The sequence below is a fragment of the Lampris incognitus genome, chromosome 3 (assembly GCF_029633865.1).
Source record: "Lampris incognitus isolate fLamInc1 chromosome 3, fLamInc1.hap2, whole genome shotgun sequence".
Taxonomy (NCBI): Eukaryota; Metazoa; Chordata; class Actinopteri; order Lampriformes; family Lampridae; genus Lampris; species Lampris incognitus.
Genome location: NC_079213.1, coordinates 20260225 through 20278960, shown reverse-complemented (window position 1 = coordinate 20278960; position 18736 = coordinate 20260225). Strand labels below are relative to the sequence as shown.

Here is an 18736-nt window from a genome sequence, read left to right as displayed (position 1 = left end):
TGAAAAAAAAAGCTTAATCCCATCCTCACATTTCCTGCTTTTAAGACTGAAGTTAAAATAGCAAAGATGTCAATCAAACTAGCCTAAATTGAGTTCTCTCCAATGCAATTTGGGACTGAGCCTCCTGAAATTTACCGCCAGTAGTTCCCACATTTTGAATCTCAGGGACACCTGGATTTTGGATTGGACACAAAATATTGTAATCCATAAAACGTTTCAAATGTATCATCCATTACGTATTTATGCTGTCAGCTGATGGTCTATCGTCTCCAGGGTTACTAACAGCTGAAACCATTTTACATGTTATGTAAGTTCATTAATATTTCTTTAGTAATAGTCCGGTCATCTTTATTGGTATATTTCAGACAATTATTTTTAATGGGGACAACTTTTGCAGTCATTTTACATTTTTACCACCAGGTGGCGGCTCCACTCAATTTAAAGGCAAATGGAACATGGTGACTGAAAGAAAAAATAGGCCACTGTAAACAAGATGTATTATTATAATTTAGTCATTTTATGAATACAGTAGATGGTAATTGCTTAACATGTAATCTGTAATGTAATCAAGCATGTTGCTTTTAAACTTTTCATAAGCCACTCAACTAATCGTCATCATCGGCGGTCACTCAGTCAGGGTTGAGTATAACCGTCCTCCCTCTGGGTCCTCAGGTGGGCGTAGAGACCGATCCTGGAGCCGCATAATGGGAGGACACCTGCATGTGACAGCTTTTTATGTGGAGTGGCTGATGCGCCTACAGCCACCACACGATCTTTGGCAGGGGGTGGCCAGAGTCCAAAGGCATGGAGAACCAAGACGATTGGGGACCACCCTCTGTTGCAGCCTTCATCCACCTACACTGTCGTTATGACCTGGAGACACCTTTCGCCAGTTCCACCGTTGAGGTCTTTGTTGGATTGCGCTTCATCTGGACCCCCCTCCCCCCTACCAGGAGGCCAAGTTCCAGGCGGCATAGCTCTTGGGATCACTGGTACACACAAGCTTCTCCACCATGGCAAAATGGCGATCCAGGTGAATAATAAGTTGAAGACAACCATGAGATCAGCTGAAGGCCATAAGATGTAAATCTAAATGTCTTTAACAATTGCATATCTTGTCTAAATCTAGCCTGTTTGTGTGTGTGTGTGTGTTGGCAGGGTGTGCAGTGGATAGCTTAATTGTTAATGAGGACCACTGCTTAGCAAGGTGGTGTTTTTGCGCATGCTTGTCTGTCAGCTGTGATCTTGCCTGTGTGCTCCCAGGATCTGGAGGTGAGGGATCTGGAGGTGATGGTGGTGGTGACGGGTGGATGTTTCCTGCCAATGTTCTCCTCTGATGTGCTTTAGTCCGCCTCAGTCCCATGAGGTGGCTGAACCCAACCAGGCTAATGGAGGATGTGAGGATGGCCTCAATGATGGCTGTGTGAAAACCCTATGACTTGTGATTGTAAGATGTTCACTTTCTGCCTCATGGACTTTGCAGCAGGACAAATAATTATCTAAACATGGGTTTGACATCCTCTATTATACCTACACCACCCTACTGCCCATTTCTTTTCTTTTTTTGGCTGCTTTCCCCCTTTTTCTCCCCAATTGTACTTGGCCAATAACCCCACTGTTCCGAGCCGTCTCAGTCGCTGCTCCACCCCTTCTGCCGATCCAGGGAGGGCTGCAGACCACCACATGCCTCCTGATACATGTGGAGTCGCCAGCTGCTTCTTTTCACCAGACAGTGAGGAGTTATTGCCAGGGGGACGTAGTGCGTGGGAGGATCCCACTATTCCCCCCAGTTCCCCCTCCCCCCTGAACAGGCGCCCTGACCGACCAGAAGAGGTGCTAGTTCAGCAACCAGGACATATACCCACATCCGGCTTCCCACCCACAGATGGGGCCAATTGTGTCTGTAGGGACACCCAACCATGCTGGAGATAACACAAGGATTTGAACTGGTGATCCCCCATGTTGGTAAACAACGGAATAGACCGCTTACTGCCCATTTCTATCAAACTGATTTTGGTGACAAAATAAACAAAAGTGTACAACTTGGATATTATGCATGTAATAATTGTGTTGATGTTACCTTGATTAATGTCACCAAGCTCTCATTAAGCAAGGTAAATGACATGACCTCAACCCTCTGGAGAAAATTTTTATCTAGTTACTAAGGACTTGTTTAATCATTTTCAAAGTTTAACTGAGGTAAGGTAGATGTCCGTGTTTGAAAACCCCTTTTGCTTGTTGACAAAAGGCTTCACTTTGGCATATTAGAAACTTGATATCTATCATATTACAGCCAAACACAAATGCATTTCCGTGTTACCTCCGGCTTGGTCGGGCGTCCCTACAGACACAATTGGCTGTGTCTGCAAGTGGGAGGCCAGATGTGGGTATGTGTCCTGGTCGCTGCACTAGTGCCTCCTTTGGTCAGTCGGTGGGTGGGTGGGTGGGTGGGGGGGGACTGGAGAGAGTAACGTGATCCTCCCACGTGTTACGTCCCCCTGGTGAAACTCCTCACTGTCAGGTGAAAAGAAGCGGCTGGCGACTCCACATGTATCAGAGGAGGCATGTGGTAGTCTGCAGCACTCCCCGGATCAGCAGAGGGGTCGGAGCAGCGATCGGGATGGCTCGGAAGAGTGGAGTATTTGTGATCATGAACCTACAAATAAGGCATAATCCATCCATCCATCCATTATCCAAGTCGCTTATCCCAACTGGGGTCACGGGATGCTGGAGCCTATCCCAGCAGTCATTGGGTGGCAGGCGGGGAGACACCCTGGACAGGCCACCAGTCCATCATAGAGCTGACACATTCACACCTAGGGACAATTTAGTATGGCCAATTCACCTGACCTACATGTCTTTGGACTGTAGGAGGAAACCGGAGCCCCCGGAGGAAACCTACGCAGACACGGGGAGAACAGGCAAACTCCACAAAGAGGACGACCTAGGACAACCCCCAAGGTTGGACAACCCCGGCGCTCAAACCCAGGACCTTCTTGCTGTGAGCCGACTGCGCTAACCACTGCCTACCGTGCCGCCTCTAAATGAGAAAATTCCTAAAAAAACAAAACAAATGCATTTAAAAACCAACTACAAGAGTCGAAGCAAAATTGTATTTATTTTTAAAAGCAGTCTTTCAGAAGAAGAAATTTACTTAGTATCATCAAACCCAGCTCTCGCGCGTGTGTGTGTGGTTTCAAGAAAGGATTACATTTAAGTCAAACAAGTAAAACTGTGCTAAGGACACAATTTTTCTCAACAAATAAACAATTATTTCAAATTATGCGAAGTCAAACTTCAGAATTGTAATTATATAGCAAACTGCTTACATAAAAATCGAGTTGTATATACATTTACAGCATACACTAACTATCTTTATGATTGCACCGGCAGTATGGTGGGTGAGAGATGTAATGATTTTTGTATAAGAGAAGTTACAATCTATATAGTATCAAAGTCAACTATTTTAAATTTAGGGTCTTACAATTAACAGTATCAAAAGTAAGAAAATGTAGATGTCTTTGTCTTAAGACCTAATTCTACCATTTTGAACCATGAGACTGTAAATTGCCACTTGAAAACAACAGAAAGAAAACAACCCTGAAATGTAGTGTCGAAACTCAGCTTGAGTCAATTTCTGGTGTTATTTCCATCAGGAGAGAAATTTTATTAAATGTCTCTCAAGATAGGCTGACCTGAAGAACAACAGAAAAGAGACTCCTTTACATACGATGTGTGGAGTAAGAGGATATGTCAATACAGAAGAAAGGAGAGAGTCAGCAAACTTAGTACATCCATCCATCCAAGCCGCTTATCCTGCTCTCAGGGTTTCAGGAATGCTGGAGCCTATCCCAGCAATCATTGGGCAGCAGGCGGGGGGACACCCTGTACAGGCCGCCTACAGTCGAAACTTGTTACACATAAATAGATCTGGATGGGACAGCACAAGGGAAGGTCATAAGTGGCAAATTAACAGACGTCTAATACCCTTTTCCCACTGGCCAAAAAAAAAAACCCACTAATGTCCGCCTTTGGTCAATGTAAAAAGGCAGATGTTAGCGGGTTTTTTGGCCAGTAGGAAAAGGGTATAACTTATGTGAACGTAATGATAGCTCACTGTTACCAGTGTAGATTAGTGCAGAAGTTCTCCATGCTTTCTTTGCGCTCTGTCTGAAGGAGCAGCTCCAGCATTGTGTGTGTGTGTGTGTGGGGGGGGGGGGTCCTGGGGTCTGTTCTCCCTCTCCTCTCTCACTCAGAAGAATGTTTATGAAGGTATATTTAAAGAGGACATTACCTGAGAGGTTGCTCAGTTGAATTTACATTTAATCTGTATCAACATTTGAAGTCCCTGAAAAGATCTGCAAATACGCAAGTCTGCACCTGAACTGAGGCTTTACAGAAGATCTAAACTGGTAGAATGACATTTTCTCACTTCTGTTTCCTTCTTAAATACTTGTTTTGGAAGTTTGCCCTCTTGGCTTAGAATACATATTTTGGCCCTATTAACCAACTTCTTTTTCAAAGGGCAGGACATGTCGGTTGAGGTCACCGGAGAAACTGATTTTAGATTGAGGGCACCATTTTTTTTCTCGGCAGTTGATATTGAACCCTTTTGCATAAACAGGTTGATGTTAATGAGAATGAGGGAAGGCTTCTGGACAAAAATTAGCCCATATACATTCATTTCATAAGCTTTAATGCCTTGACATCTTGGCAATCTAGTAATCATCATGGAAAGGGTACTCTGGATGATCGCTCCACCTGTTGAGCCAACATATTGCTCATTAGAGGAATAGCATCTATTGTTATGCCATTAAATGAGTAGAGCAGGTTTCCATGAGTGTACTCACATGAGAAGCTCCACAAAACGAATGTCTTTGTTTAACCCCTCAATTGCTTTCATCTCATCCTCGGGAAGGGAGAAGTCAAAAATCTGCACAAGTTGACAACATGCATGAGGCACAGCAAGCACAAAATTATCTAGAAATACAATGGCTTCAGAAAGTATTCACCCCTATGGATCATTTCCCAAGGAACGGCTTAAAAAAAGAAAGTTCGGTAACACTTTCTATGAAACTTGCATCTATAACGCCCTATAAGCATCTATTGCATCTATAACGCCATACTTTCCTATAATGTGTATTACAATGAGTAATGGCTATGGCTGAAGACTGTGAAATAGCACTGAAGTCTCATTATGCATTTCTACAAAACTTCGGCAAAACAAGTTGGCAATGATGCACTTACATTTGACAGATAAACAGGCTAATGATGACATATTTATAATGCATAAATCCGTTTTAAATTGACAATGTGTCATAAAGGGGGTTATGGGGTGTTGTGAGGGCGTATAGTACATGGTTATAATGAATCTTACATGACTTATAGCTACACTTATAGGTTGTTATAGATGCAAGCTTCATAGAAAGTGTTACCAAAAGTTCATACTCTGGATTTTTTTAAAAAAGAAGTTAATATTCTGATCTGTTCCAGCCAGAGCTCAGATGTAATTCCCATTGAACATCATTGGCATTGCTTGAAAATTGCCTTCTACTGACACTCTTTAATTTGACAGAGTTGGGGGGTTGCATGGAGGAATGTAAACTGATTAAATCACTTAAGAGGAACCAAGTGTACTCACAGCCTAAAATTTTTTTAATTTAAGTGCAAGACAAAAAAAAGAAGCAAAACATAGTACAAAAGATTAAACAATTAAATCGCAACATCCTAATTTCAAAATTATCAATGTTTAATTTGTCAAAATGGTCACCATCATGGTTTGACTCATATTTAAAGGGTCATTAACAGTGTTATTAATAAAACATCAAGTCTGTTTTTTACAAAATTGAAACAGGAATCTGAGACACACACTAGGCAGAGGACTCAATTGCACAACACAAGAGACGAGGTAAGAGTTCAAAAGTCTCTACTGAAAGACAGGGTTCGGTACACAGAAAAGGCAGTCCAAGCAACCAATACCAAAGGAGTAGGCGAAGGCGAGGCCCAGGTTCAAAGCAAAGTAATCAAATCCAATAGTCTAAACAGATGATTCAAAAGGGGTTAGGCAAAAGCGAGGTCCGAAGGCAGAGCAAAGAAATACACAAGAGATACAAACACTAGAGAAAGGCTGGCAAGAGTTGACATGGCACAAAACGAACTGCCACAGAGAGAGGGGAGCACAGAGACTAAATACACTTGAGGTAACAAGGCACAGATGAATCCAATCAGGGCAGGGCATGCAATCAGGCAGGAATACACAGGGTAGGGAGTGGCACTGCTAGGGCACAGAGCGAGGCGTGTCAGAATCCCCCAAGGAACAGTCTTGGGTCCCATTCTTTTCAGTTTGTATATTAACGGTTTGCCAGAAATATGCTGTGGTATAGGTCTTCAGATATACGCTGATGACACAGTTGTCTATGTATCTGGCAAAACCTGTGATGCTGTTGCAGGTAAGCTAACCTTGAACTTAGAAAAAGTATTAGCTTGGCTTGATGCCTCCTGTTTGACACTAAACAAACACTAAGAAAACAAAGTCAATCTGTTTTTCCATTGAAAAGCTGCCTGCAACAGAATCCTTGAATGTTAGAATTAAAGGTGAGCTTATTGAACAAGCAACAGAGGTGAGTACTTAGGGAAGGGATAATTTTAGCTTCTCAGTTAAATTTTAAAAGTCATGCCAAAAGGATTTGTAAAATGACTAAGGCTAACCTTAGCTGTTTTAGGAAGATACGAAATTGCTTAACATTTGACTGTGCCTTGCTGTTTCTAAATTCAATGATGTTCTCCTGTGGTTTAACTACCTGGTCCCAGGCCAACCAGTCAGTAATAAAATCTATAGTGTCTTTACAGTTGGGCCTTTAAAATCTTGGACAAAAATGCAAACAAGTTACCATCATTGCCACATTTTAAGTAAATACAAGATTTTAAGTTTAGCAAACTTTGTCTTTCATTATGTAAAGCTTATTTTAGATGGACTTGTTCCTCAGCCTTTCTGCAAATATATCAAGAGACTACAGAGCTGCAGCAGATCCACCAGAGCAGCTTCAAATGGTAACTACACAGTTTCATTCTTTTTTTTGGCATTTTCCACCTTTATTTGACAGCAATAGTCGAGAGAGAGACAGTAAAGGCAGGGGAGAGAGAGGGAATGACATGCAGCAAAGGGCCGGGGCCAGATTTGAACCCAGGCTGCTGTGGTAAGAACTCAGCCTTATGTAGTATGCGCATTACCATTCTGCAAAACATCTTTTGCTTGGGCAGCTTTTTATTTGAAAGGACAAAAGTCCTGGAACTCACTACCTGATCACTTGAGATTTGCTGCAAACTCCTCCAATTTTAAGAGAGCTACTACGAAATTCTGGTTAATTCAGCAACAAAGCTATACTCATATCTAGTTTTTAGTTTTGCCAAGTTTTCTAGTTTTTCTAATCTAGTTACTGCTAAATATGTGCTTTATTGTATCTTTCTGTACCAAATTTACCTTCTTTTTACCTCACTGTTTTAATCTCTATTTTCATGACAGTGTTGCAAATTAGCATCTGCTATAAACAATATGATACTTGTATCAGATAGCTGTTTTCAGTTTGTGTATGTACACTGTATCTGTCCCTATCAAATAAACCATAAATAAATAAATAGTTTTTTTTACAAAGTTTTATGGCATTTTAGCCTTTATTGGGCAGGACAGTGGAGACAGAAAAGAGGAAGAGAGTGTAGAAAAAGATGTTGCGTGCACTTGACTGACTGAGCCACCAGGATGCCCCCAGGAGACTTTACTAAACAAACATTTGAAAATCTAATCACAAAGCTCAAACAAACACAGCTGAAAAGACTCACAGATATAATTGCTGCCAAATGTCTGCTGTATAAAGCAGTGACTCTGGGGTGTTGAATGCTTTTGACCACAAGAAATACAAGTTTTTGGGGGGGGGGGGAAAGTTTTTTGCTTCATAAACATATTGAATTTATTCTCAATGAAGGGGGAAAATAATATCAATGTATTAAAATGTGAGGGTGTAACAGGAACAAAATGTGAAACTTCATGGGGTTGAATACTTTGTGAAGGCTGTGTGTACATAATGCCATAGCTGTTTGATAACATTTACAATCCATTTTTAATTTATCTGTTCTCAAAGAAGAAAAGAAGAACAGCCAAGCTTGTAGCTTGGTCCTGTCAGAACTCACTCACTCTCTCTCTCTCTCTCTCTCTCTCTCTCTCTCTCTCTCTCTCTCTCTCTCTCTCTCTCTCTATATATATATATATATATATATATATATATATATATATATATCAACCAAACAAACCTTGAAGTTTTCCTTAATACGACTGGGGTTGAAACTCTTGGGAATGACCACCACTCCTCGCTGGACATTGAATCGCAGGGCTACCTGTGCCGCTGTCTTATTGTACTTTTGGCCAATGGATACAAGCAGCTCATCTTCCATTAATGGCGGACATGTTAGGTTTACCCTATTAAATAGATAGATAGATCTATCAGACATAAAATTTAGTTGCATTAGTGACCCAACTGAATCTTACATATCTTGTTTTGATGCTGTATTTTAATATTTGAGAAGGTGGCCCTCAGGTTCCCCAACAGTGCATAGCCTGAATGGAAATAAAATGCTTATTTTTCACTTACCAGGATGCGTCTCTGGATGTCCCCAAGGGACTGTATCCCACAATGGCAATGTCTTTCTGTCGGCAGAAGTCGAGCAGCTTTGGCTGGGTGAAATAGGGATGGCATTCAACCTGTTCTCATAAGAGAGAAAAACAACCAAAGTTTATTGAAATTAAGTGTGATGTTGTCATTTTCTTTCAATGTACTGTCTTTTTTTCTTCTTCTCCCCAGTTGTATCTGGTCAATTACCCCACTCTTCCGAGCCAGCCGGGTCGCTGCTCCACCCCCACTGCCGAGCTGGGGAGGGCTGCAGACTACCACATGCCTCCTCCGATACATGTGGAGTTGCCAGCTGCTTCTTTTCACCTGACAGTGAGGAGTTTTGCCAGGGGAATGTAGCGCGTGGGAGGATCACATTATCCCCCCCCCCCCCCGAGCAGGTGCCCTGACCGACCAGAGGAGGTGCCAGTGCAGTGACCGGGACACATATCCACACATCCGGCTTCCCACCCGCAGACACAGCCAATTGTGTCTGTAGGGACGCCGATCAAGCCGGAGGTAACACGGGGATTCGAACCGGCGATCCCCATGTTGGTAGGCAATGGAATAGACCGCCACACCACCCGGATGCCCCTTTCAATGTACTATCTTACATCTTAAGTTGCAATCTGTAAATTGCTTTTCATTGTTAGATCTAGTCATGGGTACACATATTCAAAAACATGAACATAGTAATGGTGATGTAATGTCACCTGATTTGAAACAGGTTTATGTTTCAGTCCAGGCATGTTTAGGATCAGCTCCAGCTGTCGCTTGTTGAAGTTAGATACTCCCAGAGATTTGATCAGCCCAGCATCTTTACAAGCTTCCAAAGCCTTTTCGTCCACATAGGGAAAGAGAAAATACCCAGACATTTGCATGAGTCCAAAGTCAGGATTCAGACTTTAATTTTCCCTTCATTAATGTGTGATTTTCTTTCTCCAATCTTTGACCAATAAAAACAAAGTACAGGACACTTTGCAACCGTTGCTACAAGATGACTCACTCTCTGGAATGGGGAGTAGCAATGTGTCTCACCTTCCATGTAGCACAGAGATCTGTCTCATAGTAAATGTACCTCCCATCCTCATGCGTGGGGTAAAATGTTTCACCAGGCTTCAGAAAATGGTGATAGACAGACACAAAGATACATAAATGAGTAAATAAACTGAAAGGATTAAATAATGCTTTGTGTATACCACTGTGATTTATAATCAGGTTTAATTCATATTTTTGAATTTTCTTTTCACATATTAGACTGACGTCTCTTTCATTTTGATGGTTTACACATTGATTTACCTTGAAGGCCATTGGTAGTTCAACGATGTATAAGTCAACATAATCGAGCTGCAACGCCTTCAGAGTTCTTTCTAAAGCAGGACGCACCAAGTCCGGTGGATGGAAAGTATTCCACAGCTGCAATCAATGGTAAGTATATTTTTTTATATTCATTATATATATATATTAGTATCATAGATCATATTATATATATATTATATTTATATTTTATATTCATTATATAATTGGATATTTTTTACATAATTCAGTGCAGGCTAATTGACACCAGAGCAACAGGCTGATGTGATTTTCATACTGTGGCGCAAAACTGTTGAGGGTCGGAAAGGAACCAGTGCAGGGGCCCGGCAGGGTCAAGCCCGTAGGCACGTTTATTTCTATTCAGGGAAGGGAAATGCGGGATGTGTATGGTGCGACTAGACTCCTGGATGTGGGGTGTGTAAAAGACTATGTGTCTGTGTGCAGGGCGAGTGTGGTGCGTGTGTGCAAGAATGTAAATGACTGGAGGGTGTTTGTGCGTGTTGGTGAAGCGCAAGTCCAGGAGTAGGGGTTCTGCGGGAGGCAGTGTGGGAGCACAAGGGAGGAGTCCGAGGAACACAAGGGACGCGAGGAAGACGGAGCCCGAGAAGCACCGGCGGTTCTGGGAGGACGGGGGAAAGAGACACAGAATTAGGCCCAGGAATCACAACACAGGAATCGCAGAAGAAAAACACAGCCAAAGAGTCTAGCGATCGACTGGGTAACTACCGTACTAGATGGCCCAATCTGGCAACGATTGCACGTCAGCGTCCTCTCTTATAGCTGGCTGCAGATTGGCTTCGGGTGCGCTGATCGCCGATGAGCCTCTGGTGCGTAGCTGCGCTCTCAACGAGCGCGCTGATTGAACCCTACCGGTAGACTCAAGCGGAGACGCGCCTTGCGTCTGGACCACAACAAAAACCTCCCTTTGACCATTACTCTCTGTATAAAAGTCACACATCTTTGTTACACATTAACAGGCATAAACTCGCTTTTTACCTTTCCACAGTAGAAAATATCCTCTCTTTTCACTGTCCCATCTGCAATTTTCTCCCGTATGGCCTGTCCCACTTCATGCTCATTAAGATAAATCAAAGCCCCATCAATGTGTCGATATCCAGCTTCAAGAGCCACTTTCACGGATTCATATGCAGTTCCTTTTGGGGTCTAACAAACACATGCAGACACACATTGTGACTTTATTATATCAGCATGAAAGTAAAAGTATCATTATTATGAAGGGTAATATTCAGTTTTTGAAACAAGTGTAGCCTTCTTTTATAAAATATCTAAGTTGTACCACATTTATGAATAACCTTTCAAAATTAAGCACACTACGAACATAGGCTGCTGTGTCTTACCGTACGGGGATCCCCATAAGTTCCCAATCCTATTAAAGGTATTTTATTGCCATCATTTAAAGGAATGGCGTGACTCTCAGCTGTTAGCTCCATCTCACTGACTTTCTGCAAGGCAACCCAGAAAGTGATAACTTGACTTTCAATTAAAAGCCTGTTCTTTCACACAACTGCAAGAAAGTTTATTATATGACCCTGTATTGTTTACCTGCTGCAAACAGCCCAGACTCTTCCCAAGTCCCACCTCCATATAAAGTCCATTGGCCAATAAAGTCATCTAGAATGTGACTACAGGGCAGCTTGCACATTAACTCCGATTCAAATGGATAAGGTGACTTATAAACATAAGGTAAACATACTTCTTATAATGCAACCATTTATTCATAGTCCTCATAGGTAAACAGTTTAATAACATAGTCCTAAATACCATCTCCATGATCAAGTCAAGTCAGTTTTATTTGTATAGCCCACTATCACAAATTATAAATTTGCCTCAGGTGTCAGGAACATGACCCAAATGCAGATAGCGGAGACAGGCTGGGATAAAGCAAGGCCTTAATGCAGGGGTTGCCCAACTCCAGGCCTCGAGGGCTGCCGTGTCCGTGGGTATTTGTTCCAACCATGCACTACACCACCTGATTTATCTAATTAGCTCGCCTCTTGGACCAAGGAGGGAAAGGAATTAGTTAAATCAGGTGGTGTAGTGCATGGTTGCAACAAATACCTGCAGACACTGCGGCCCTCGAGGCCTGGAGCTGGACACGCCTGCAATGAAACAAAGGTACTTACTGAACGATAGGTACAAAAACACAGGGAAGGAATGAAGCACCAGGCCAACGTAAACTAACAAGGGTAAAGTTTCACTTACAACCAGGGGGGAATATATACATGGAGAGCCAACCAGGGAAATAGGGAACAGGTGAGCAAGGCAGGGCAGGACCAGGCATGGCAAGCCAATCAGGTAATGGGGAACAGGTGAGCAAAGCAGGAGCAGTAACAGAAAAACACAACCATGACATCAGGGGGCTTTACAGCAATACAACATCCTGTCTTTAGACCCTTGTAGCAGCTAAGGAATAACTCTCTAAAAAAAAAACCTTTAAGAGGGAGGAAAAAAATAGGAAGAAACCTAAGGGAGAGCAACAGAGGAGGGATCTCTCTCCCAAGACAGACAGACGTGCAATGGATGTGTGTACAGAATAAAACACAATTTACAGAATACAACATTGAAAGAGGATAACAGAATTACAATGGAATTATAAGATACATAAAGACTGTGATGAGGAGGATGCCAAGCGGCATGGCAGCACGGTGCCTCAGTGGTTAGCACTGTCACCTCACAGCAAGAAGGTCCTGGGTTTGAACCCCGGCATTGTCCAACCTTGGGGTCATCCCAGGTAATCCTCTGTGTGGAGTTTGCATGTTCTCCCTGTGTCTGCGGTGGGTTTTCTGCGGGTGCTCCAGTTTCCCCCACCATCAAAAAGACATGCATGTTAGGGTTAATACTCCTGTCTGTGCCCCTGACTAAGGCATGTCAAGGCGAACTGGAGTTGGTCCCCAGGTGCTGCACAGTGGCTGCCCACTGCTCCTAGCTACACAGCTAGGATGGTTAAATGCAGAACGTAATTTCCCTATGGGGATCATTAAAGTATATCAAATCAAATCAAAATCAAGCAGTGTCCAGATGCCACCGGAACAGCCTAGGACCTGAGCCACGTGATCACCATCACCATGTAGACCTGGCAGGAGGACAGACTATACATGCACACAGGGTAGACTCACATCACACCATTCACAGAAACTGGAGAAGAAAAGGCCCCGCCACCTGCTGGTTTCTTTTTAACTTGGGGTACACACAGGATCCCTGTATTTTGAGAGCGGAGAGCTCGAGATGGACTATAAAGTTTAAGGAGATCAGACAGGTATGTTGGGACAGCGACAGGCATGGGCGCAAGTCCATGAATTGTGGGATGGCATCCAGTGCTTTACCTGTCCATAGGGTTAGCGGTTGTGTCAGGAAGGGCATCCAACGTAAAATTTTGCCAAATCAGTATGCAGATTGACAAGACCATACTGGATTGGTCGAGGCTCCATACCGGATCAGTCAAGTCCTGGGTTAACAACGGCCGCCATTGGTGCTGTGCCATCACAGGGTACCAATGGAAACTGTAAAATCCACTGTGGCGGCCCCTGAGAAACAGGGAATAAGCTGAAAGAAGAAGAAAAAGAAGAAGAAGAAGATGACAGGTATGTTGGGAGCCCAGCTACTGAGGATGCACAAGCCAGTGCATGCTTAGTGCTGGTTCCAAGCCCGGATAAATGGGGAGGGTTGTGTCAGAAAGGACATCCGGTGTAAAAGCTTGGCCAAATCAAATATGCAGATCATAAATCAGATTTCTATACTGGATGGGTCGAGGCCTGGGTTACCAATGACTGCCACTGGTACTGTAGGCCAGCAGGGTGTTGGTGGAAACTATGCTACTGATGAATGAAGGAGAATGAGAGGGGGACGGCATGTGCAGAGGCAGCGAGAGGGGAGGAAGGGTAGGAGTGTGGAAGTGATAATTGGAACTTTGAATGTTGGCACTATGACTGGTAAAGGGAGAGCTGGCTGATATGATGAAGAGAAGGAAGGTAGCTATACTGTATGTGCAAGAGACCAGGTGGAAGGGGAGTAAGGCCAGGAGCATCGGCGGAGGGTTCAAACTCTTCTACCATGGTGTGGATGGGAGGAGAAATGGGGCAAGGACAATTCTGAAGGAAGAGTATGTCAAGAGTGTGTTGGAGGTGAAGTGTAATACAGAGTGATGAGTATGAAGCTGGAAATTGAAGGTGTGATGATGAATGTTGTCAGCGCATATGCCCCACAAGTTGAGTGTGAGAGGGAAGAGAAAGAAGAATTCTGGAGTGAGTTGGATGAAGTGGTGGAGAGTGTGTCTTTTTAGATCCGGTCAGTCATATGTGTTTTGTGTACCTAGTATAGACTATGTGTTTCTTTCACATTCCTGTCCTTTCCTCTTCCCAGGGCTGGCATAGACATTGGGTCACTCCTAAGCACTGTGACCCTACCAATCTCATCTATCCCACTCTCTCTACTCACATTGACATTGAGCAAGTGGTGATGGGAGGGCTCTGGAATTGCCAGTCTGCAGTGCCGAAAGCTGAGTTTATCTCAGGTTATGCATCCTTGCTCTCCCTCAACTTTCTTGCTCTAACTGAGACCTGGATCATGCCAGAAAACACTACCACGCCTGCAGCTCTGTCAGATGTGTACTCTTTTTCTCACTCCCAGAGCTGGGAGGCGAGGTGGTGGTACTGGCCTGCTAATCTCCCCGAAATGGAAATACTCTCTTGTTTCCATTCCACAATTTTCTCCGCCCTCTTTTGAATTTCATGCTGTTACTGTCTCTTATCCAGTCAACCTCACCATTGTGGTTGTGTACCACCCACCAGGCCCCCTTGGTGAGTTTCTGAAGGAGCTTGACACACTTGTCTCGCACTTCCCTGTTGATGACTCTGCACTTAACCTTCTCAGTGACTACAACATCCACACTAACAAGCTAGATCCTCTTCTCTCTTTCCTCTCCTCCTTCAACCTTCACCTCTCACCCTCTCCTCCTACCCACAAGGCCGGCAACCAGCTGGACCTTATCTTTACAAAACACTGTCCTATTTCCAATCTCTCTGTTACCCCCCTCCAGCTCTCTGACCACTATTTCATGTCCTACTCTCTCTCCCTCTCTTCACCCCCCCTCAGCCCCTTCCCCTACCCACATGGTTTCCACCCATAGAAACCTCCGCTCTCTCTCTCTGCCACTGATCTTTCTTCCTCTGTTACCTCTATCCTCCCTACACCTGAATCGTTCTCTCTCCTACCCCCTGACACTGCTACTGATCTTCTTCTCTCTACCCTCTCCTCTTCTCTGGACAATCTCTGTCCCCTCACCTCCAGGCCTGCACGCCCAACTCCACCTGCCCCTTGGCTGTCCGACTCAGTACGTACTGACAGACGGAGCCTAAGAATGGCAGAGTGCAAATGGAGAAAAGGCAAACTCCCAGAGGACCTTCTCAAATTCCAATCTCTTCTTTCCACTTTCTCCTCCTCCCTTTTTGCTGCTAAGGCTGCCTTCTATCACTCTAAAATCCTATCCTCTGCCTCTAATCCTACGAAACTCTTTGAAACCTTCTCTACACTTTCTCAACCCCCACCTCCTCCTCCTACTTCCTTCCTTCTCCCTGATGACTTCGCTAACTTCTTTGACAAGAAGGTAAACGACATCAGATCCTCCTTTTCTCACCACCCGGTTAGTGCTCCTTGCACTAGCCCACCCTCTGCACCCTCCCTCACCTCTCCACGCCCCACCCTATCCCACCTCGCTCCCCTCTCCCCTGACGAGGTCCTCAACCTCATCACATCCAGTCGCCCCACAACATGCTCCCTTGACCCGGTCCCCTCCCCTCTTCTTCAGTCTATAGCACCTGAACTCCTTCCCTTTCTAACCCACCTCATCAACACCTCCCTCCAGGCAGGATGCTTTCCATCTGCCTTCAAGACTGCTAGAGTCACTCCCCCTCTCAAGAAACCATCACTTAACCCCTTTGATGTCAAAAACTACAGACCGGTTTCCCTTCTACCCTTTCTATCCAAAACTTTCGAACGTGCTGTCTTTAACCAACTTTCTTTGTACCGCCACCAGAACAACCTCCTGGACCCCAACCAGTCTGGGTTCAAGGTGGGTCATTCAAAAGAGACAGCCCTCCTTGCAGAGACAGAATCGCTGCACTCTGCAAGAGCAAACTCTGTCTCCTCTGTCCTGATACTCCTGGACCTGTCAGCTGCATTCGACACAGTGAACCACCAGATCCTCCTCTCTATCCTCAAGGGGCTGGGTGTCACAGGCTCTGCACTCTCAATGTTTGCATCCTACCTGATGGGTCGCTCCTACCAGGTGACATGGAGGGGATCTGTGTTGGAGCCTTGCAGACTGACTACAGGCGTTCCACAAGGTTCGGTTCTGGGTCCTCTCCTTTTCTCCCTGTAAACGACATCCCTGGGTTCTGTTATTCACTCACATGACTTCTCTTACCATTGTTATGCCGATGACACCCAGCTGATCTTGTCCTTTCCTCCCTCTGACACACATTGCTGCGAGCTTAACTGACATCTCGGAGTGGATGGCAACACACCACCTGAAGCTCAATCTGGACAAGACAGAGCTGATGTTCCTCCTGGGGAAAGGTTGCCCGCACTGAGACCTGGCCATCACCATGGTGACGCCAACTCGGACTGCAAGGAATCTGGGTGTGATCCTGGACGACCAACTGTCGTTTGCTGCAAACGTTGCATCGGTTGCTCGCTCCTGCAGATTTCTCCTCTATAACATTAGGAGGATTCGCCCATTCCTCACCAATGAGACAGCACAGATGCTCATCCAGGCTCTGGTCATCTCCCGGCTGGACTACGGCAACTCTCTCCTTGCTGGCGCCCCAGCATCGGCCATCGGACCTCTGGAGCTTGTTCAGAAAGCTGCAGCTCATCTGGTGTTCAACCGCCCTAAGTTCTCCCACACAACTCCCCTTCTCATGTCCCTATACTGGCTCCCAGTAGCTGCTCGCATCCAGTTTAAGACTCTGGTGCTAGCCTACAGGGCAGTGAAAGGAACAGCTCCTTCCTATCTCCAGGCCATGGTCAAGCCCTACACTCCTGCCCAACCACTTCGCTCTGTTGCCTCGGGACGCCTGGTTGCCCCGTCGCTCAGAGGCCCCTGCTGCCGACCGACCCGTCACGGCTCTTTTCTGTCCTGGTCCCACAGTGGTGGAATGAACTCCCCACTGATGTCAGGACAGCGGAGTCACTGCCCATCTTTCGGCGCAGGTTGAAAACTCACCTCTTCAAGAACTACTACCCTGTTACTTGCTCTTAGCACTTATTGTATTCACTCATTTAAAAAAAATCTATTTCTTGCACTTTTACTTTAGCACTGGTTTTGCTCTTAGATGCTTGTTTAGAGAGAAGATGCACTTGTGATCTCTGATGACTAGTAGTTCTCCTGATTTCCTATGTTAAATGCACTTATTGTAAGTCGCTTTGGATAAAAGCATCGGCAAAATGACTGTAATGTAATGTCGTCATGTGCAGCAGAGAGTGGTGTTTGGAGTACACATCAGTGGGTATGTCGGTGAAGGGAACGGAGGTCATGAGGAGGTGATGGGTAGGTATGGTGTCAAGGAGAAGAACATGGAAGGACAGATGGTGGTGGATTTTGCAAGAAGCATGGAAATGGTTGTAGTGAATACATATTTCAAGAAGCGGGAGGAACACGTTGACGTATAAGAGAGGAGGAAGGTGCACACAGGTGGACTATATCTTGCAGAGGAGGTGCAGTCTGAAAGAGATTGGAGACTGCAAGGTGGTGATGGGGGAACCTAGTAAGGAACCATCGGATGGTGGTCTGTAGGATGACTTTGGAGATCAAGAAGAAGAGATTAAAGGCAGAGCCAGGGATCAAATGGTGGAAATTGAAGAAGACTGTTGTGTGGAGTTCAGGGAGGAGCTAAGACTGGGTGGTAGTGAAGAGTTGCCGAACGGCTGGGCAACTACTACAAAAATAGTGAGGGAGACGGCTAGGAAGGTACTTGATATGTCATCTGGACAGAGGGAGGAAGACAAGATTTGGTGGTAGAATGAGAAATTATAGAAAAGTATGCAGAGAAAAAGGTAAGCGAAGAAGTGGGATAGTCAGAGAGATGAAGAAAGTAGACAGGAGTACAACAAGATGTGGCATAAGGCGAAGAGAGAGCTGGAAAAGGCATATGGCAAGTTGTATGAGAGGTTGGACACTAAGGAAGTAGAAAAGGAATTGTACCAACTGGCTAGACAGGGTGTGAGCTGAGATTTGCAGCAGGTTAGGGCAATGAAGGATGGAGATGAAAATGTGCTAACAAGCAAGGAGAGTGTGTTGAGAAGGTGGAAGGAGTACTTTGAGTGGCTGATGAATGAAGAAAATGAGAGCGAGAGAAGGTTGGCTGATGTGGGGATAGTGAATCAGGAAGTGCAGTGGCTTAACAAGGATGAAGTGAGGGCAGCTATGAAGAGGATGAAGAGTGGAAAGGCAGTTGGTTCAGATCACATACCTGTGGAGGTGTAGCGTGGTTCTCTGCGTTGTGTAGTTTGTTGGTGTGACTGACGACGCTAACCAGGTAGATGATATCGTATTTATTGACATCAGGAGCCTGTACGAAACCAGTACACCGCAGTGAATATACAGGTCGCCTTCCGCATACAGTGCCTACAGCCGTCTCTTTCAACGCACCAGGTGCGAACGAAGAGCTTGTTCCACAACGGAAGAGTCCATTATATTATAGCTTCTTCATAATGCCAAATAACAGCTTTGAAATGTTATG

The 18736-nt window shown here is 44.7% G+C and overlaps 1 protein-coding gene across 1 annotated transcript; it reads right to left on the bottom strand.

The window, feature by feature from the left end:
- Nucleotides 1-4219: 4219 nt before the first annotated feature.
- Nucleotides 4220-18479, bottom strand: LOC130109121 (aldo-keto reductase family 1 member D1-like). The gene is made up of 11 exons (XM_056275862.1): nt 18467-18479; nt 11541-11620; nt 11336-11440; nt 10974-11141; nt 9960-10076; nt 9699-9776; nt 9374-9496; nt 8643-8752; nt 8305-8470; nt 4851-4933; nt 4220-4761 (listed from the first exon to the last, which is right to left on the bottom strand). Exons 2-11 carry the CDS (start codon nt 11607-11609, stop codon nt 4719-4721), a joined length of 1062 nt encoding a protein of 353 aa, XP_056131837.1. The 5' UTR covers nt 11610-11620; nt 18467-18479; the 3' UTR covers nt 4220-4718.
- Between the last annotated feature and the right edge of the window lie 257 nt (nt 18480-18736).